At 39.6% G+C, this 22,642-nt stretch overlaps 1 protein-coding gene across 2 annotated transcripts; it reads right to left on the bottom strand.

Annotated features, from left to right (window-relative positions):
* Nucleotides 1–1,178: 1,178 nt before the first annotated feature.
* Nucleotides 1,179–22,300, bottom strand: CRK (CRK proto-oncogene, adaptor protein). Of its 2 annotated transcripts, none has more exons than XM_011359888.2 (3): nt 21,934–22,300; nt 13,234–13,769; nt 1,179–3,803 (listed from the first exon to the last, which is right to left on the bottom strand). In XM_011359888.2, exons 1-3 carry the CDS (start codon nt 22,172–22,174, stop codon nt 3,666–3,668), a joined length of 915 nt encoding a protein of 304 aa, XP_011358190.1. In that variant the 5' UTR covers nt 22,175–22,300; the 3' UTR covers nt 1,179–3,665. The 2 variants fall into 2 exon arrangements, with proteins under 2 accessions (XP_011358190.1, XP_011358191.1); XM_011359889.2 differs by having other exon boundaries at nt 13,404–13,769; nt 21,934–22,282.
* Between the last annotated feature and the right edge of the window lie 342 nt (nt 22,301–22,642).

Here is a 22,642-nt window from a genome sequence, read left to right as displayed (position 1 = left end):
AAACAGTCTGTCCAAGCCAGTTTATCTTTGAACATTTAAGTCAATATTTGAGTGCCCACTTTGCTAGGATTCAACACAGGTCTAAAACCTAAGTAAATCAGGCCAACCACAGAAATATTGGAAGCATCCCCTTGACTAAAAGCCAGTCTGACCACTCATTTATTTCTGCTTGCTTTCGTCCTATATCACTAGGATCCTCAAACACTGCTCTTTTTGAACCTCACTTCTTGTCGGCTAGTTCTTTGTCCTACTCCCACCCCAGCTCATCTCCCCATTTCTTACGTGTGGCAGTAGAACTTCAAACTCTTACACTCCTCCTGTCAAACTTAGAACTATTTTCACATTTCTTCTATGGAGGAAGCCTCTTCTCTCTTCTTATAAGAGGAATAGAACTTAATCTGAAGATCACGGTCACAAAATATAAGAGCTGGTATGAGCACTCCAGTCTACGTAAAGGAACCTAACATCAAACATATTAAAACAAGATGCTGGCAGTTTATTTTTCGACAAAAAGTTGCAATATAATTAAATCATCTTGCAGTTAAGCTTGTGTTTGCCAAAGTTGACTCCCTTTGGAGTAGGTTCCTTTATCTAACTCTGGGTTGACACTCTGCTATGTTTATAGCAGTAAATACATGTTTTGGGTCGAAGGCAGAATATAGTATAAGTAATTGTCAAAGACCGTTCTTTATATTTTAAAACTTCAGCATCCATATGAGTATGTCAATTTTATGTATATTTATTCACACACTGTGTATCTATAATAATCTACCCTGAAAATATGTTACTTAAATAAAAAAGGAGATATCTAGATATCTACACTAACATTCTAAAATCCTATTATATAACACTCAAATTTCTCATTTGCCTTACAAAGTCCCAGGCCATACTTTTCTTTATACCCACATACAACCATTTCTGGACTAGTATCATGTTCTTTGTCCTTGTTATTTCAAATTTCTGATCATAATATAATCATTCTTCTTATATTCCCCTCAAATCAATATTTCATGACTTCTGGAGACCCTTTAAAATATCGCCAATGATTAATTCCAGCTATAATGAGTACCCAGTGAGTATAATTGTTCTCATTTTATGACTGTTTGTAAGCTAAGTGGACACACTTTTTATTCCTTAAGCATAAAATATTTAGCTCTTTCACGAAAAATATTCAAAGATTTCTTTCTTCAAAAGATCAGCAAGCCAAACATTTGGCCATATTTTTATTTACTACATATACTATAAACATATACAATACATGCTACAAAAAAAAAAAAACATTTTTTTAAAATTTAACTGTCAAGAAAGTGTATAGTGTTATAATACAATGGCACATGTTCATATTTTATTTCAAATTGGTTTATCACCCATTTCAAACCATTAATAGTGAAATGTTACCTAAGGATAATTAAAAATTATCTATTTGCATTATTAACAATAAACAATTCCACCAAATTAATAGAATAAACCACGTCGAATATTAGTATCCAAAAAATGGGCTTTTGCTGAATGATTATATAAAATATAGCAGCCAATTTGTTTACTTTGCTCTGTGACAATGTACATATGCGCTTGAATAGAATTCTAGCATTTGCTTTTGGAAGATAAGTTTAAGAAGTCCTTTAATTTCTTAAGGTCCAACAACTGCCACACCCAGCCATATCCAACTCAACAGTTCATCTAATGGCTTCAGATAACCCATCATTGAGAAACTCATGATTTGGGTAGAGTTGCATGTTCCAATATTACATATGATGAAAAGAGACATTACAAGCTGATATCAAAGTCAAAGGCAAAAGAAAATACAAACATTCAAATCAGTTGTGACAAGGTTTTTCTACAAATACTTTAGATGTCATACTTTCAGGAAAACAAAATTTAATGTGCATCTGGATTTTACAGTATCTATGCTCTAACTGAAAATTTAACAGAGTAGTCAGATGGAATTAAGTCTAGTATTGCAAATTTGTTCATTCAACATTACTGAGCACCCACTATGTGCATAGCACTGTGCTAACATTTAAAAAGTCGAGTATTAATGTCTTTATCAAGCAATATCTTAGTGTGAGGTAAAAATATATTAAATTAGCGTCAACTCATTAGTTTGCTTGTGGTAATGTATGTAATCCTGTGCCAGCTGGCTTCCCTGTGCCATATAATGAGCTTCTGCATGCCTCTCATTCACTCACACAAATACCTGCACATGGACTGTGCCAGGCCTTGTGCTAATCACTGGGATATCATGATTTGGTGTATGTCAAATAATGCAAATTAATCATTACCTATTCAAAACAATTAGAAGGATACGTTATTTTTCTAAAATGAGGCCCAAATCAAAATTTAAGGTCATATCACACCATAAACCAATTAGTGCCCTTCTAGACTGGAAACTAACTTTGAAAGTTTCATATTGTAGTCTAAATAGTCTAGATCATTTTTGGTCTCAGAAGTCTATTCTTTGGAGCACCTGATCCCATATAAACTATTCCATACTTAACAGTATTTTTGTAAACTAGAACATAAAAAGAGCCAAAAATGAAGGCAGTTTATAATGTAATGTACTTCAAGCACTATTCTGGCCATGTGAAGTAATACATTAAGTAATTCAAGACCGGTTCAAACATTTTTGAAAGCACTAACATTATCTCCAAACTCATGTAATTTTAACTTGACTGTTATATAAGTTGCACATAAAGCAAAGGGCAGAATTTGGCCCTACAACCTTCTATGGAATATTTTAAGTGATTGGTCCTTCCACTCCAAGTAGAAGCTAAGAATTCTAAGAGTCCCCTAATAGGATACTGGCAATCAGGAGAAATAGCCCTGCTGAATCCCATTAGTCAGGAGTCTATTTAGCTATGGTAGCAGTGTGAACCTACTATGACTCCTTGAGGGAAGGCAGAGAGTTGAGAGTTTGGCTGTTCACTCAGTGAATCCAATACTGGCTTAAAGCTATGCACTGAATAAAGTGCTCTGCACATCCTGCTTGTCATCCAGAATGAAAAGAAACACTTTTCTTGAGAATTAACCTATTTGTAGGTTTGGGAAAAAAGAATGACAAGGGTTCAAAGAATCCCAAGAAAAAGTATGAAGCATTGACTAGGAAGGAAGACAAATGCCTCTAGTAGTGTCCTTGGAAATCTTAGGATTTGAACTGTCAGAATGAGTCATACAATGGTCATGTTCTATAAATGAAAAAGCAATCCCACTGGGTACTATTCACATAGTACATAATCACTTCATGGGGATGGAAAGGAACAGTCTATTGCCATTTGATAGGATGGTTTGAGAATGAAAACAAAACCATTGAATAAATCAGGGTAAGCAGTGTGCAACACTCCTCTCGTGTCCATCGGTTTTCCACAGGTTGATTTTCCACTGCCTGAGAGAAAGGAGGAAAGATATCTATCCCTTCTGATACAGTCAGGCATGGCAGCTACCACCTAAAGTTGCCAATTCAGAAGTTAACACACAAGCCCTCCAGTTTCGTACCCTGAACATGGTAAATGAGACTAGGGATGTAGTTCAGTCTAAAAAAGATCACAGGTAACAGAACGCTTATATAAACTAGACTGTTTTGACATCTGTAAGAAAACTGTATAGATGGCAATTGGGGAAAAAAAAAAAGATTGCTCCCATCTGTCAGCAAAACTGTTGAGCTATACTCAGCTGAAGTCCTCATCAGGATTCTGTTGATCCAGCAGACGGACATGTGTGAATGGGAAGTGACCTCGTTTGCCATTACACTCCCCTTCCCACTGACCACTCACATTAATCTTCGTAACCTTTACCAGCTCACCGACCTGCAGGAGGAGAATAAGGAAAGCACTTTATTTCCAGTTATGAATTCAAGCTGAAAAACTCCATTCTCTGGTTAGGCATACCCTGCCCATGTGATTGCTCCAGGGCTGACATAGAAATGGCTATTTGCTTCCTCCCAAGCCCCAGCCACCAGAATGATTACTTGTTAATGCAGGCAGAAGGAAGAAGTGATTCTAGCAGTGCAGAAAAACACATAAGAGTACAGAAAATAGAAAGGATCCTAGAAAATAATACTTTTTGGAAATCTCAGTGTCTTTTGATGAGCAATCACAACTAGAGAAAGCTAGTAGTCCTTTTCTTTATACCCACTACCCTTAGCTTCCTGCCTGCCCCCGCAGGCCTTGGCCTAGGGGAGGAGTTCTCCAGCCCCTCACACCTCTGCTGGCACACAGTAGCAGCACAATCCTCCAGCCCGCTCTCGTACACATATCCTGGCCTGCTTGTAGAGCAGAAGGCAATCAGAAGAAGCATACATCATTTGGTCCTAGAAAATGAAGTGTTCCCATCACCTTCCTACCAAGGCAAGGTATTACCCACTTGGACAGGTATATATCAAAACTCCAAATTCCACTGGCTCCATGTAAAGCCTCTAACTTCTTCAACAACTTCTACTTGACAAGACACTGCCTGCCAGCCCTCCAACCTCCACATCTCACCTTGTACTGATAAACTCTGTTGCTCCCTCAGTACTTAGTGCCTGTTTATTAACAAGAGGAAATTATGTTATTGCTTGTTATAAAAAGCTTCCTGTTGCAACATCAAATATAAAGTTTTGACAATCTAGGATATACCTCTATCCTGCTATAAAACTTAAGACAAGGTCAGTCTGATGAATGGATTCATCCTGTGGCAAAATATTAGACAACATTTTGTTTAATATTTGGAGATAAGGCCCCTGATGTCACTGGACTAAAGAACTTATGACTGTCCTTTAATTATCAACATCTGAGTTTTGAATGTGCAAGTAGTTTCTAAGCATAACTGTTCATTTGCTTTTATTAAGAACTAGTATTTATGGAACTTTCATAAAGTACTATAGAGGGTAATTTTTATAAATTATTTTCTAATCATCAAAACAACCTTGGTAAGACAGAAATTATTTTCATTTTACAGATGAGAAAACTGAGGTTCAGAGCAATTAGATGATATCCCTGAGGTCACACAGCCAATGCCAGGGCTGGGATTTGAGCCCAGAAGTCTCCAAAGCCAATTTATGTTCTTTTTACTATACCAGGAACTTTCAAACTATGCTCCCAGAGCCCTTGGGGTCCCCTAAGAATGTCAGTAGGCCAACTACTGGCCAAAGCCAACTCAAGTCTACGTCCAGGGCATTTGCTAGAAACAGCTTACTCACAGAGGCAACGGCTTGCTTATTGGCCTGTCTGTAATTTCCTAAAGAACTATCTGAAAACCACGAAGGCCTAAAGGGTCATAGGATGCTGAGAAAAGGAAACAGAAACCAGGGAATATTAGAGAGACAAGGGATATGATAAAAGGGTGAGAAAAAGCAGCAGTTCAGCCTGCTGATATTGTAAAGATTAAAGCTGATGGTTTAAGGAGAGCAAAGGGAAGGATGATACTTTATGCCCATCTTTGCAAGCAGATCCAATTCCTCTAGGTTGCCAGCAGCAGGGTTCTGTTTATTCCCAGCAATCTTCCAATTCAAAGTTCCTGACATCTGAGCAGACCAATTATGACAAGTAAAGATTTTCATACAGTCTTTGGAGAGAGGAACACCAGGACAACAAGTGAGAATTTATTTGCTAGTAAAATCAATCTGAAAGATTTCTTCCTATATCCCCAATTCTAGTTCTCAGACTTTATCTCACTTGTTCTCTTCTTTTTAAAACTCTTGCTGTTACAAGAAGCCAGGCAAAGCGTCAGCTCTATACCATCTGACTATTCTGTAGTGAATTTTCCTTGTGTCTGACCTGTCAGCTAGTCCTGATTCCTCACTCTTCACACACAAACACAGAGCACATGTTACTAAAATTAATGCCCCTGTGCTGCCAACCCTTTGCTCTGTTTAGGTCAGTTATAGCAAGAGTTGTACTTCTTTCCCCCATTTTTCATATTGATTTGTACTATCTGTTAAAACACTCACATCATACTAAATGCTATTCGGGTAGCTGGACCCAGAATAATATAAGTCCCTTACCTTAAGAAAAAGAAAAATATTTGAAGGCAGATGTGTGCTTATGTCAAAAATATAAACTGCCACTCAAGTTAAGTTCCCTTCTAGATGGAGATGAAGGGGCCAATTTCTTTTCAGCTGGTTTGAGCTTCTGGTAAGATGGCAGAGTGATTAAATGCTGTGCTTGTCTCCTCTTACAGTCACATCAAAATTACAACTAAACTACAGAATAGCCACCACTGGGAGTCACCTGAAGATGAGCTGAAAAGAAGTCTCACAACTGGGGACAGACAGAAGAGGCCACTTTGAGACTAAAAAAAAAAAAGCTGGTTTGACAATATCCCAGCTAACATCCCTAACAGCTGTCATATCTAAATCTACCATTTTATTGATTATAAAAACACACACAAGGGATATGAGGGAACATTCTGGAGTGCTGGAAATGTTCTACACTCTCATGTCAGGGGGTTATGACATAGGTGTATATGCATATAAATGCCATGATTTTGATTAGCACATTTTATCAAATGATTTCAAATCTAAATAAGAAGGTATCAAAAAAAGAATACTTGTTATATTTATCCAATGTCGCTAGGTGTTTTGTAGAAGACGGTTCTTCAGGATACATCCTTAAGTCCATCAATCTACTTAATACCAAAATCTAGGTTTAAGCACCTCTTTTTTCTCTCAATATTATATTGTCTTTATTCTTAAGAATTCAAATGCCATCTCAAATCACATCTCACAGAGCTCTAAGAAGAGATAAGGCAGGTTGAAATGTAGACCAGACCAGACCAGTTATCAGTATCATAGAACCACACCAGCTTCTCCACAAGCAGAGCAAAACCTACTGATCTGCCTGCCCTCAGACTCTTCTTTCAGAGTTCAAAGGGAGAAATAGTAGGGATCCCTATAAGGTGAGATGTTACTAGAGAGGAAGAATTATGTGCAGATTGGACCTTTGGACAACATCAGAGCCATCTATAATGCACACGTTCCTTTGGTTTTACCCTATAGGGGAAGGCTCAGGAAAACCTCATCATGTTCTGGAATACAATATCTTTCTTTACAGTTGATTAGGTTCTTAGCAGAGAGGCACAAACATCAGGGGATGAAAATAAGGCTATGCCATAACTCTGAAATGAGTCTGATTTTTAAACAGATAAAAGAAAAAAGTTATATGCAGTCAACTGGGCTAATTAACCTGCCCAAAATGGCCCTGAAGTACAAATACTTCAAGGGAGACCTTATTAAATAACCCTCTTGGTTTATCCTGAAATATTCAACACACATGGGGACTTCTGGGGTCAAAAACAGACAAGTTCCAAAGGCAACATGACTATCCTTACAGACCACATGAGGCCCTAGCATTTCAACAGTTTTTAAGAAAGGGTAGCTGTCAAGCCTGGGGGATTGAGGTGGGAGTAGTATAGGAAGGGATGGGGCAGTCTAAGAAAATGGTGCTACACTGAGTGCAGTTCTTTCTCCAAGTCGGAAACACACATCTCACCAAACTGAATTCCCAAAGGCCACACCAGGGAGGATGAGGGAGATGCAGAGAGGTTTGAAGCTTGGTGTATGTACTATTTCAAAGGCAAAGAAAGCAAAACTGAATACTTGTCCCAGAAATGTTACAATCCTAACAAAGTAAATACTAATCAGTTAGTGCAGTAATAGCCTTAGTTCTAACACTACTGATTTCAAAATTCCAGTAATAGAAAAAAATTCCTAATCTGTATACCAATGAACAAGAAAGACCTTACAAAGGGTATGAAGCACTACATGGTAGTCAACCTTTCTATGATGCAGACTTCACCAACACCTAGCAAAAGACAGACATTGATGATTCTTTCACCACTGAGGTATTGTTTTAGTATCCAGTCAGTTCCTCAGCCTCCTGATCCTATACCATATCCTTAAGGAGCAAATCTTTAAGTAAATCCTGGTGTCATCTGTAAAGAGGACTGAATGTGGTTACTTCAGTTTCTTTCTTCCTAGGGAACTTGATGAACACTGGTTTCTTCCCTAGCTCTGTGTAGTTCCCAAGGTAAATCACTATCTAGTACAAATGTAGTCAAATTTCGAATTGGTCCAGAAGCAAAAGATTACCCAGCTGATCGTCACCAATGAGTTCTAGTGATGAGAAATAAACTGGAACCCAAATGACATTGATTTTTTTGTTATTCACTAAACAGGAGATATCAGGGAGCTCCTTTGCTGGTGTAACCCCAGGTGACTGTTTTTCTAGCTTCTGTCTCAACTATCTAACAGGAAAGGCATCAACAATTGCCAGTATTCTTTTGATCGGGCTTGCTGCAGGATTCCAGTGAGCTCAGAGCAAGGAATAAATTCACGTAAATAAAGCCAGGGAAAAGCATGTAGAGATGGAATACAGGGCCCTTTTCTTCAAATATTTTCAATCACGCCAAGTACACGTTTGGTAACTATTTCAAGAGTTGGCTGAAGGAGTAAAAAAGTTAAGAAAACTACAACAATCTAAGATAGAGGTCAGTAAACTATGGCCCATGAGCCAAATCCAGCTTGCTGCCTGTTTTTGTAAATAGTTTTATTAGAACGCAGCAACCTTATTTGCTGTTTTCTCTGTGGATGCTGTCTTGCTACAAGGACAGAGTTGAGTGGTGTGAGAGAGACCGTAGGGCCTTTATTGGAAAGTGTGCAGACCCTTGATCTAAGGAATAGGTAGTAAAGGCCCATCTACAATTCTTCACATCAATGGAAACAAGAGAGGACAATTCACTTGATTCATCTGGCTCAGAGATGGACTGAAATGGACAGGGATGTATTGGTGTAAAGTTGTAGGTCTTTGAGATTTAACTGTTAGGCTTCCAGGTGAAAAGAAAAAGCAGCCCATCAAATCCTGGAAGATCGATCTTACCCTGTTCTAGTCCAAGTCAGAAAAGATCTTCGCTAGCTCAACAAATGATAATGCCTAAAACCAAGTTCCCTATCCCCTTGGTGAGAAGTGGGGAGGTGACCACATATTGTTAGCTAAACGTAAAGAATTCTCTAAAAACTAATAAAATGAACTAGATTTGAGATTCCTAACCGTACAGTGTCAGCGGCATTGAAATGTCTGAGGGGTACCATAAAATATTTAAAATTTTTGATGAAAACATAGCAAGCAATACCTGACATCTGTTATGCCATGTGAACTACTAGCTTAAGGCAGTTGACAATTTTGACATTAGATCATACTACATTCCTTTCGAAGATGTCATATCTTTGCAAAGCTGGGTTTTAGTAGTTGCTATGATAAAAAAAAAAACAAGTACCTCATGAATGTAAGTGTGGAATAGGAAATGAGGGTAGCAGTGTTCAATATGATCCCAAGGTATGAGAAACTGTTCACTGTCTAACAGGTGTACACATCTCATTAGTTAAGCAACTGCAGTTATTTAAGATTAAAATTAACATATTGTTTTTTAATTATGTTTATTATTTTTTTATATGGGTACTAAGTTATAAGTATCATATTTAAGTTGTCTGAAGCTAATTACTTAAAAATGGAACTGTTAGATATTTCTTTTGGCCTGGGACACTGTAAAAACAGTACTGAGACACTATGGGTGCTATGAACCAAGGAAGTTTGGAACCTCTAGACTATACTGCTGTGGTTAATAATGAGTTCCCCAAAAGTGTAGATACTCAAACAGATGTTTAAAGATCCTTTGAGAAGATACCAGAGGGCCTGCCTTCTATGTCTGAGAGGCTGGATTAGTTGCATCCAAAGTCTTTTCCTACTGAGATTCTATGATTTGAAATGAAGATGTCCAAACAGGATGGAAGGGAAAGTAGACAACTGTCTCAATGAACAATATAGAAATCTGGACCTATAATTCCAGAAAAAGACAACCTAGATATAGTAAGGACCTATCACTCATGTTCTTATACCTTCCAATCTTGTTTTTCTTCTTTGTTAATAAAGGGAAAATTGAGGTCTTTACTCGTATTTTTCATACATAGGTCAAAAGATCTTAACAACTTAGGTTTCATAGAGGTCCACATAGGGAGATGTGGAGTTGACAATAATTACTGCTACATATAATCAGGGGCCCAAAGCATTTTACATCTCCCCTAACTGTGCCCTAAAGAACAGGTCCAAGTCTAAGAACACTGGGGAAGCAACCTGGTTACTCTGAAGTCTTATCTATCAAAGGCAAAATGCCAAGTTGAATCAGAGAATGTAAGTTAAATGATTAGTGAGTGCATTTAAAGATAATGTGATTGTTCTGGACAGCCTACAGAGGCATAAAAAAAACTTTTAACACCTGCAATTTACATGATAAGATTCAACACTATTCTAGCTTCCAAGGAACTATGAAACAAAAATCTAAGATCAAAATCTTAGCTCAAATCTAAGATCTAAAAATAAAAGGTGCCTCTAAACTATTCTAGTGTTATTACCAGTATTTCTCCTTCAAAACCTCAGTATATCTGCATTTATTTAAAATCTGTAACAGACAGTGTCTGTGTGGTTCAGTTATATTCCCCTCAGAATATGAGGGACTGACCCACAGAATTACAATGCACGGAAGAATACCCCTACTTCGGTTGTTCACGAGAATTAATACCTTTTTTCCACAGAATTCATCCTTGCTAGAGAAATCTGGAGGGTGGGAAAAGAGAAAGTATCTAATAACTTACATCCTAGTGGGGGACTCTATTTATAAAGTGAGGGCAGGTGGTTCTTGAGTAGTTTTTTAAATTTATTTTTTATAGTACAGAAACCCTTTCTTCAAAAAACAACTGAGACACCCTACAGTATATAACACAGTTAAAAATAGAGTTGCTTTAATTAAGCAACAGAGGGAACCCAGAGCCTTGCATCTTCAGCTTTCCCCTCTCACCAGGCACCTCCTGGGAACTCTGACGACACTGAGAAGCAGTCTGAAGACCGCTGGTTTAATATATTATCTCTAGGCTCCTACCCAATTCTAAAATACAATGGTTCTATCGTATGTCAACTACAATTAAAAAAAAGAGAAACCCTCCACAACACATATACATACATACATAAAATCCAATGATTCTAATTCATCAATTTCAAGTGTAAAATTCCACTAGAATGTACCTCACTTGTCTACAGATCTGGATTTATAGTGGGTAAAATACAGCAATAATTTTTTTTAAACCAGAATGCGGAGGTCATAAAACCAGAGTCTCCTAATCTTTTCTTCCAGCCTCATCTTAATAGGGACTAAGCATCAACTCCTACGAAAAATCAGAAATGGAAAAGGAGAACTAAACTGTGCCTCCCTGCATAGGACAGTACAACTGAGGACATGCTGTCAGTGAAACCACATAAAATGTGCACTGGGGAGGGCAGCAGTACTGTTACAAAACAAAAAGAATCACAGACTGAATTTGGGTATGATAGAAATGGCACCAAACTAGGTCTGGGTTCATCATCTCTCCACCTCTAACTAGCCTGAACAATCCATTCAATCTAAGCATCAGTTTTTTCAATATAACGAAGAAAATTTGATATCTAATGTCTTTTTCAGCTACAAAATTCTATGATGCTAAACTAACACCATGTTTTTAATCACATAAGGTGTTTTTTAAAGTTATTACTTGGGGTATTTGTTCTAATTTGAAAGAGGCGATCTTCAGCAAACATATGTGGCTCAAAAACAATATCCAACCAAAAAAGAAAACTTACTAAAATCATAAACTAGTTTTCTACTTAAATCTTTATTTTCCAAAATTTATTTCACAGCAGGGAGTGCAGCTCAACCATTTGAGCATTAAAGCCTCTAATCAAGGTAGGCATCATTAAAAACAACTCTATTTGAGAAAGGAAATGCAAATGGAAGCAAAATTAATGTGATAACTATTCTCTCCTGGGTGTTAGCTGGCTTGTTCCCTGAATGCTATTTTCACACTCCAGCCCCATGCTAGCAAGGTCTGCAATAAATGTCAAGAGTCACATCTGTCATGTGCACAGCATTGTGTTGGATGTTGCCATCATCTGAACTTAAATGAAAGCATGAGGCTAGAAACTTGTTTTCCTTATCCTCCAAACTCTATGTGGGAAAAACTGCAGGCAACATACATTTCATTTCTCATCAAAGTAGGGACACAATACTTTTAAGACACAACGTAATCTCAAAAAAGACACACTTTAAAAACACATATTCTCCAGTCAAACCTGTAAGACTCAATTAACCCTCCTTTGCATTCACTACCCACAATGTAAAAGAAAAATTTCAAATCAGAGACTGGTTCAAATAAATTCTAGCTTATTCTGTGGGCTAATACTTCCCACTTAGAGGGCAGCTCTTACTCCCTCAGTGTATATGAACATAACTAAAGAAAACAAAATTTACAGAAGATTTCAGTTTACAAGAAAACACCTTTGCCCCTTCTCTGCTAATCTGTGCTCACATAATTTCATCCTGTGCTGTGAAAGTTACTTGTTTACATTCAAGTTGTCATATCGGTAAGCTCTGAAAGATAAGATAGCATGCCACTTCACTACAAGCTTTTATACTGAACCATTAGTTCTGCATAACTCAGAAAGGTAGAGAGAGAGGGAGAAGATAAGAGACAAAGTTGTGAGTGCTAAAGAGAGGAATAAACACAATGCAATAGCTGACCAAAGAAGATGGGCTACCAAAGATAACTATTTACCAGTAACAATTTATTCCTTAGGAGGAACTGATATCTTGCCTGCAAAATGCATTAAACGACAAAGACCAAGTAAACCTGCTGCTCCCTGAAATTAATACTTTTCGGACTGTATCTCTTCACGCCTCTACTATACTTTACTGTTCCTCCCAAATTCTTGAATATACAATCAACCAACCAACCAAGTATAAATAACCCAAGCTCCCAGACTAAACATTACATTTTCATGGGAAAATTCCCCTTAAGTGCTTTGATAGAGACCACTTATTTATATTCAAATCTATATGAGCCCACCTTATTTTAGACAATGATAAACAGAAAGAAACATATTAGAATGTAGGTGAGAAAAAACAATTTAGGTTAATTCCTGTGGTGTTATTAAAGCAAAGTGTGTTTAGTAGATCAGAACATTCAGTTATACAGTTTTAAGCTTACTCATTTCAAAATAGGTTTTCTATAAGAAAGAGAAAACCCAACATTAAATGTCAAAATCAGTACTTAATGGTTCAATATCTACAGCACCACAATGCTGGTGCTTGTATTCAGCATTCCTACAAAGCTCTAAGAGGTCTGAAAGGGAGACCCTGTAGCAGATCTCTTCTTTCTATATTTTGCACATTATGTACCTCCAAAGCCAAGGCTGTCTTGTCGTAGGCATTAGGGACTCGCTTCTGGATTACCCTGGCATAAATGGGCCCATTCTGGAGGTTAGGGAGCGGAGTGTTGACGCTGGGTTGGGCATAGGGCCCAGGCTCCGGCCCACCCAGTGGCTGTGGGTGGGAACCCTCCTGGTTACCTCCAATCAGAGCCGATACTGAGGCGGAGGCAGGTCTATACTTCTCCACGTAAGGGACTGGAATCATCCCCCTCTTGCCTTCGCTGTCCTCTGCATTCCACCACTGCTCTTCAGGTTTATCCCGGATTCTCAGGATGTCTCCTTTCTTAAAGGGAAGATCTTCTTCATCATTCCCATTAAAGTCAAAGAGGGCTCGCACATACTCTGCCTCCTCCTGCCTGAGAATCACTCCACTACCCTGCCTGGATCTGGAAACTGGTTCTATCAACGTTGTAGTGTCCAAATAGTGTATTTTGTAGAATTCCAGTAAAGCAGGCAATGAATCAAACTCTTGATCTCCTATTCGAAGTCTGGAGGGGCTCACCCCTGGAAAAAAAAATAGAGCAGGATGTTAAATATGTATTACACTGGTGATAAAATGCAGAATTTAAGTATTTCCCACACGTGTTTAGCCAATATTTAATCAGGAAAAAATTAATCATAGAAAAAATAACTCCTCCTCCTCCTAACAAATTGAAATTGTTATTTTGTAGCTTAAACATTCCCTAGGAAGAAAGATGCTGATCACCACCTGTAGCAGAGAACAGCAGGCCATGATAAATCAGGCCACTCAGGACATGCTTTCATACCGGACCGACATGAAGACTTTTTATTCATTCCTCCCAAACGTTTTGCTGCTATCTCATTTACACAGTAGCATAAGGTTCAAGGTTTTGTTGCAATCTTTTCAACCTCAAGATATGTAGCAAGCTCTCCTTTTTCACAGGTCCAGCAGCTATTGCAGGAAGAAGTGGGGAGAACTTGGGATATATCTTCATTATCTTCACATCAAGAACAATTTGAAAGAAAAACAGTTTTAAGACTATCTTTTTTTCTGTGATCGCTAATCTCAATCTGACAGCCAAAAAAAAAAAAAAAAAAAAATCTTAGACAAAACAAAAACCAAAACCTCAAGGAACGTAAACAGAGAAACTAAGAAGCTAACTGCTTAAAAATCAAATCCTAAGACCTTCATTTAAATAAAGCATGGAAACTGGATTGTTCCTTTAGAAGCAAACAAGTCACAGAAAAAGGTAAACAAGAATGCTTAGGGGAAAAAAGTGTTAAAATCTTCAACCTCTGATGACACAAACTTAAGATCCAAGAGAAAGGACATAGTAGGGATACTTAAAATTCACATGATGCAAAGATGTGTGTGGCCCTAGACAGAGGGCATATTTTGGAACGTATTCCCTCTCTACCCTGAGATTCTAGAATTGAAAGATAATAAATGAACATATGTCAGTTCAAAGTTTTCTTCTGAGAAATACAAACCTTTAACTTGCACTCTGAGCACCCAAAATATCAAATGATCTTTATTAGATTTTTTTACCTTTGGTTTCCTGATAAACAATAAATAGCTCTAGAGAAAATCGTTGTTTTTTTTTTTTTGTGGTTTGTTTTTGTTTTTTTTAATCAGCCTTATTCCTTGCCACAAGACGCTCTTAGCATTTTGAGTTATAATATTCCAGATTTTAATATATATGCCTATTGTGTATATACACACGTCATAAATATACACATGTTTTTATAACTGGGTTATTATAGGTTCATATCTTGCCTTTTTATTATAAAAACATTTTATTTTATATAACATCTCCATATTCTTAAAGAATTTGACTTTTAATACCTATGAAGTTTTCCCAACTTCTCACTAGTGCAAATGATACTGTTATGAGTGTTTTTATTCTTATCTATTTTTTTTTTTATTACTTAGGATAAACTCCTTGAAATGCAACTGCTGGGACAAATGGTAAGAACATTACTGTTTACATTACCAAATTGCTCCCAAAAGTTTGTACAATTTTATACTCCCACCAGTGGCTTATGAGTTCCCATTTCCCCCATATTCTTGTCAAAACAGCATTCTGGAGAGGGGGAAATAAAAAAATAAAATGTTAAAAAAAATTATATATATAGTATGAAAAATAAATTGGCATAAAAAATAAAATAAAACAAACAGCATTCTAAAAATTATTGCCAATTTAATGAGAATTGTTAGCTTTTGAAATATAATCTTCGCTTGTTTGATGTTTTTCACATTTATTGACAATTTTTACTTTTGTTAAGGTTACTTGTTCAAGTCCTTTGTTAGGGGAAAATGGACAATCTACCCTCTCTGCTCATGTCAACTCTGGCCCACCCATCTAAAAGTCATAGCAATTAATGCTGGGTAATAGGAATACTGTGGTAGCCCAGATGTCTAATTTTCCTCTCCAAAAATGAGACCCAATTGTTTTGTTCAATGTTAGAAAACATTTCTTCCAGAATAACCAGGAAAAGTACATTTAAAATTCTCTACTAGTGAAGATAAACTTTGGAAGTTAACCAGAAGTCCTCAATACAGAATGAGTACTGATGAATGCCTTCTCTTTTCACCCAAACGAATGATGAGACCAAGCAAGACACAATTCAAAGGAGAGTTGCACATTCCTTATGTTACAAAAGCCCATCTGTGGAATTCATAGCTCTAAGCTAAAACAAGTTAATATCCCACACTCAGTAATGCTTTCTTTCCAACTCAAGATACTGAAATAGATGCCCAGAGCCAGGACTGTCCACCTATGACAAACACTCATCAGGCACCAGCAGAAGTAACACGAATAGTTCTGAGTGCAGGACTGGAGATATAATTTTGGTTATGACCATACCAGAGCATGACAGTGCTGTATCCTGGAGCGTCTCTTCACTAAAGTAGATCACCAATGACAAATTATAGCTATGCAAGTCTGGTAGGCAAGGAGATACATGGCCTCCCTGCCTATTACCACTAGGCTAATTCAGTGATCCTTCCAGCCAACTGAACTATGTTAAGGACAAGGTCAGTTGTGAACTCCAAGGACACCTACTTAGCATTGCCTGATCAAGAAAGTCTCTGGGGCAGAGTGGTGGGGAGAACCTTCACAACACCCACGGCTTAGAAAATGGTTCTGATAACACCACCTAGAGAGAAAAGCTCCCTCACTAGAGTTTACCCAACTACATGCCAGGGTACAACGGCCAAATGGTTTCATCAATCACCTTTTAGGACACTGGCTGGCTGGCAGACAGTAAGTACTCAGCAAGTGCTAGATATTATTCTTAATGAACATAACTCTGAGGTGAAGAAAAGAAGTTAAATGAAATCTGTTCCCAGCTTTGAGAAGCTTACAGTATAGTTGGGGATGCAAAGGCATACACAGTGTGGTTGGTGAGCAAGAAGCAAAGCAGCATGTCTTAGGAAGACATCATTTTTCTCTCTGGCTTTCACTTTCAACTGGAGATGTGTTCTTACAAAAAAAATTGTAACAACAAACCATGTTCTCAGATACAAAAAAAATCACAATGAAGAGCACTTCTAACCCCCCTGAACATTTGCAAGGTATCCTTTTCACTCTAAGAAGGAAGGCAACCACTCCCTGTCATCCACTGTTACCATTCCCTCACTACAGTACTAGCCCAAGTGAAATGTGGGTTTTGGGGGGAGGGGAAAGGGTTTAGAAGAATAAGACCATTAAGCCCAAATGCCTTACAAAAATTAGTGTGAAAATTCCAAAAAGAAAAACTGGCAGCTTATCTTCCATAAAGGTAGAAGTTGGTTCAATTCATTTCTTGTTCAAATGCTGCATCGTGTGAACTAGACCCACTTTTTTCAATTTTTTTTTTTTGACTTGGCAATCCCAACTGTCACAGAAACATCCAAGGAAATCTTTGACATTACCTATAAATTATTTTTCTATTCTAAAGACACTATAATAATTCCACAAAGGAATACCTGTTCTTGTGTACTGCTTAGAGCAATTAGATATATGGGGCAATCAAGCTTCATTGATCCAAACTCCAGAAGGAGGGAGGGGAACAGAACATACATAAGTCACAGATAAGCCCAAACCTCACCACAACTATGTTCCAGCTCCTTTTCCCTAGTTAGTCTCCTTCCAACCACAAACAGCCAAAGACAGGAAATACAAGGGCGGGAAAGGAGATACAGTCAGTCTAGAGAGTAGAACCAATGGCAGGGTTCTCATTGCTGGGACTTGGAAAACCTCACTGACTTGTTCTACATCAAACTTGTGCTGGATTCTGAACTTCCAATTATCAACTAACACATTCAGAAATCAAAATCAACACTAGCAGTTAGATATTGAGTTTATGTACGTGCTCAACTTATTACTTTTAAGCACTTCAGCCCTCAGGTTACATCGGTTTTTTATAACACCACTCCCTCGAAGTTTTATGAACACCCAAGAGCTCTGTGGGCTAAAACAGGCCAGGTCACTTCTGGCATGGGTACCGCCACAGCGGTTCCAACATCAGCCTCTCCTTGATCTCACAGCACCTCTTTTCCCTTTCCTCTTAATTCCTACTCCTTCTCTTTCTTTTCCTCGGCCTATGGTATTTATAGAGGTTGCTTAAACACTTCCCACCACCTCTCCAATACAAAGGGCTAAAAAGGCCACTGACTTACATTTGTGAAGGTATCCTAAAGAGATATCAAGATGTTACATCTTCTAAGCAATTAGAACTTTCTATAAATAGCGGAGACCATCATGGTACTTTGCAGATTCAGACTGACTGGGTTTGATGAATTCTGGCTTTGCCACTTACTAGCTGTATGAGCTGTTATTTAACATCACATGGGGTCAAATACCTATCTAATAAAGTTCCTAAAAGTAACCACAATAAGTGCTCTAAAAAAGAGAAATTCACCTTAATATGCCTACAACCTCTGAATTCCTTTAGAAACTTTCAATTTATCTTCAAATCCAAAGTCTGTTGCACTGCTTCTCAGAGAAGAGTCCACAGAATCTTGAGATGCTTCTCAAAAGGTTCTGTGGTCAAATAAGTTTGAAAAACCAAGTATCCAATACCTGCCTCTCTTGGAGAGTCATGGTAAAGGCTTGGAGAAATCCTGCAACAAATAACCTACTTCCTTTACCATGAAATCCATTTTTTGTCATATAATCTATAAGTTACTCACTGAAAAACTTCTCCAGAATCACTAAATGAAGAGACACTCTGATAGTGAGAAGTAAAACACGAGGACCAGATTTGATAACTGCAGAGATAAACAAATGAAACACAGATGCTGAAGGTACAAAGAGGTGGCGGCGGTAATCAGCAGTCTCACAGGATCTCCAAAGAAGTGGCTTGCTTCAGCACCACCTTGAAGAGACAGTACCAATTATCACCCTAGCTTCTGCGCCCCCATCCTGCAAATGAGGGAAGCTTTTACTATCCCTTTACCGAGCAATAGGGAGGCTCTGGGTTGAGCAGGTAACAGCAGGTGCCATCCTATTTCCATGTACTGGATGCATGGTCCTTTCACACTTCTTGAAGTACCCCACTCCACCCCAGCACTTACTCCCTAAGACATGCTGCTTTACCAGTGCTTACCAACCCACACCATGTGACCCTCTCAAAGCTGAAGTTTTCCATTTTGCTTCAATGCCCTCTCAACTTATGTTCATAAGACTAGTGTATCTTTTATCAAATACTATATGTCAGTCCCATTTCTAACCATTTAATACACAAAAACTCATATAATCCTCCCAATGATGCTATGAGGTCAATATTAGCATTTTCTCTCTTTTACAGATGAAGAACTGAGGCAGAGAGAAATCCAAGAACTTGCCCAGCGTTACATTTAGTAGTGTCAAGTAAGTAAGACTGAAACCCAGGCTCTAGAGCTCAAGCTTGTAACTACTCTCCCAACTCACATTCAGTTTTGTCGATTATCTAGTGGTCAAGGTCTAGTAATACCTCATCGTTCCAAGAAAAAGAAATTAGTGGATCAATGATTGCAAAGCCTTCACAACAGGTACCTACACTTTGAAGTCTGACCTGACAGGTTATGACCAGTAGACTTGATCAAGCCCTGCCCCATGGCCCTGCGGCACGGCCCGGACACTCCCAGGCTATGGCAGCATCCGTAGCCTGCAGGATTTGAACACAGATGATAAGTTAAAAATAGGTTCACTGGAAAAGGTTGAGAATTCATTTCATTTTATCCTTAAGCCTGTAAAAACTACATCTAAGCCATTCCATACAAATTTTACCTATGTATTATGTCCACAAAATATATCATCCCAAGCAAAAATCTCATTTTCCATATTCAATTTGCCAAATAAGAATTTTAAAAGCCTCTTCACCGTTGACTTTTAGGTAGCAGATGTGTACTACATGAACACCAAAACCAGTTTGTTTTTGTCATCCTTTCCTTTTGGTCTTTATACAGAATCTGGGACCTCAGAAGAGAGACAAAAGTGTCTAGTCCTCTATGCACACTGCTGGGATCTCAAAAGGAAACTGGCTTTGATGCAAAGAAATAACAGTATATAACAATGTCAGCTCTCAGGTCGGAATTCCTAGGTTCGAATTCTGGCTCAGTATTTGACCTTGGTCAAGTTATTGACTCTTTGATTGTTTCTTGATCTATAAAATGGAAATTTTTAATAAATGGAAATCACAGTACATTCCTCACTAGATTGTTATAGAAAGTAAATGAGGCACATAAAGTACTCAGCCAAGTACCTGGCATAGAAGCCAGTCAATAAACGTTAGCTATTATTATTGTATATGCCTTTCTAAAATTCAAGAAATTCCTGTGTGGTTTCAAAAGAAAGAGTTTGATGGAAAAGTGAGAACAAAGATTAAGTAATCTTTATAAAAGACAGCAACCAAATCAATTGCCCTGCATGGAAAATAGGGTATGAGGCAGAAAGAATTACCACAATACCCATGAACTTTCCACACCCCATCAATAAACCTTGGCGTTCTTCACCTTCTCTCTTGGGCCAAGGATCTAAACTCATGTATGTTATGAAAAGGTGGAGCTCAATATCAAGGTAAGCACTGAGCTATGAAATCATAATGCCAAGGTGTGGAGAAAGCTCAAACTAAGAAACCTGCCTGCTGCCATTTCCATATTTTACAACCAACAAAACACATACACAAACAAGAGGTTGAGAACTGAGTTTCTGTGACAATTTGTCATCAAACCACTGCACTGTAACAATAAAAGCCCTAGACACCACGCAGATGGTAAAAAGTATACTATATCTGGCATAGGGCAAATATGTTACATCAGTATTCCCATCTCATGTTATAATGCTATTAAAACAACCAAACTGAGAAAGACCTAGGGTAATTTGTGGACTTAAAGATACCATACTCTGAAATTAGTATGTTAAGAATAGAGACTGACGACCTTGTCTCCCTATTTCTGACCAGAGTGAATAAATTTAAATAAATACTATCCTAAAAAGGTACGTCTGCAAAGGCTGGCTCAGGTGCCTCCTAATTCACTTGAGACTGGCCTAGATCTAGTCTCAGCTGGTCAGGAGGAAACTTCAACTTGGAAACAGTGAGAAGTGATGAGGACTCTTGGTGCTATTACACAGATAATGGTCACCGCATAATTACTCTGTATCTCACAAATCTCAAGTACTAAACGCATAAATTTCCTTAATATTCCCCCAACAATTGCAATGGCATGGGTAAGACAGCCATATCTCAATGATTCTTGGTGAGGAGACCCAGTGCAGATAATTTAAATTCTCAGAGACTCTGCCTATCAAGGTCTGTTCCCATATCTATAAAGACTTGGATCACAGTCCCGACTGACTGAACAAGAAGAGGCCCTGAAGTACAAGACTGACAATGTTTAAGTCCTGGGGGGAAAAAAAAAAGTTCCAGTCACTTTCAGAGAAGGGATGGTTTCTACTGGCTTATTTCAGGTTTATTTCCTGGGGGAGGAAAAAACAAAACAAAACAATACATTTTTCTCCACTAAACACTTTGAAAACTAGAACCCTCTAATTGTAGAGTCGAGTCTTCTGGACACTAAGATCTCTTCGACAGTCAGCCGGGCATCAACATTCTCGGTTGGCCATAGACGGCTTTCTTCTATCACCAAGACACTGAGCTCACCACCTTCGTACTCCGCGAAGAGGAACGGTAAAAGTATTTTGGAAAAATGCCCAAGAAAGGAAAAAGCTGACCGGTTTCCTGAAGGGTGTCTCCATCCCTCCCGGCCAGTATGTGGTGACTTCCTACCAAAGGCCACCAGGGGAGTATAGCCAAACCCGGCTTTCCAACATTGCAGGAAATGTTTCAAGCCGAAAAAGCCACTTGTAGGATTTCGGGTTCATTCTGGACACCGCTGCCAATTGATGGCCCGCAGTGCCAACATCCCTTTCAGCTCTTTGTCCCCACGTTGCCCGGCCCTGCCCTTGCGCCTAGCCCCACCCTGGGGCCAAAGCAGTTCCCCTTCCCCTGGGCTGTCCTCCCAAGTCACACCCAGAGGCCTGGGTCAGCGGCTCCTCCTCCCCCACGCACTCCCGCTGTTCTATGGGAACCAGCACCGGCAGCGAGCCGCCCCCTGCCACAATCACTCCAGCTCTCTGCCCACGTCCTTCGTGGGGGTCAGCTCGCCAGAAGCAGCCAGCCAGGCTGGGGAGTTCGCGGCCCTCACCCCCGCCCGGGGCCTCCCGTCCTGTCCGTCCCTCACCGGGCGGAGGCTGCGCCGGCGATGGTGGCACCGGTGGGCGCGGGCCGCTGCTGTTGATGATGTAGTGGGAGACGCGCGAATTCTCGGAGACGCTGAGCACATAGTCCCCGGGGCTGGTGCTCGAGTCCCGCACCAGGAACACCCCGTGCCGCTGGCCCTGCAACAGCGCCACCGCCTCCTGCCGGCTCAACCGCCCCCAGTACCAGCTACTCCGCTCCTCCGAGTCGAAGTTGCCCGCCATGGCCGCCTCCGTGCGTACACGCTGGGCCGCCGCCGCCGAGCGCGCCCCTCCAACCCCGGCGTCCGCCGCCCAGCGGACCGGCTCAGGTCTCAGTCTCACAGCAGCGCCCGAAATGGCGGCGGCGGCCGCGGGCCTTCCCCACCGGAAATGACGCTCTCCTTGCCCCTAGGAGGATGCCGGGAAAGGGACCACCGCCCGCCATTGGGAGAAGGGCAAGGGACTCCTCGAGCGCGCCTGCGCATGCGGCCTCATGGGCGTCGCCGCCTGGCGGGGACCGGGACTGCAGAAAATGGAAAGGCGGAGTCTAGGGTCAGGGTTGCGGCCTCTACCGGCAGTGTTCAGGGGATTTTATCTGTGCCTTTGGCCACGCGGTTCTTCGCTCCATCAGGCTTCAAGTTCCTGGAAGGCCCAAGACTTCAAGGCAGCGACTCCAAGACAATTGGAATAGAAAAGATATGGCCCTGGAGC

Source organism: Pteropus vampyrus, unplaced genomic scaffold (assembly GCF_000151845.1).
Source record: "Pteropus vampyrus isolate Shadow unplaced genomic scaffold, Pvam_2.0 Scaffold50, whole genome shotgun sequence".
Classification (NCBI taxonomy): domain Eukaryota; kingdom Metazoa; phylum Chordata; class Mammalia; order Chiroptera; family Pteropodidae; genus Pteropus; species Pteropus vampyrus.
The sequence above is the reverse complement of the archived record's forward strand: the minus strand, read 5'-3'. Positions and strand labels throughout refer to the sequence as shown.

Bases quoted from the DNA above. Each gene is read 5' to 3' on its own strand.
- CRK (XM_011359888.2), bottom strand. From the start codon at position 22,174: ATGGCGGGCAACTTCGACTCGGAGGAGCGGAGTAGCTGGTACTGGGGG. The intron at 13,770-21,933 runs GTGAGGGACGGA...TTTTTTTTCCAG, and splicing joins GCCGGCGCAGCCTCCGCCCG to GGGTGAGCCCCTCCAGACTT. The intron at 3,804-13,233 runs GTACATAATGTG...CTCCTCCTGCAG, and splicing joins AGACAGCCTTGGCTTTGGAG to GTCGGTGAGCTGGTAAAGGT.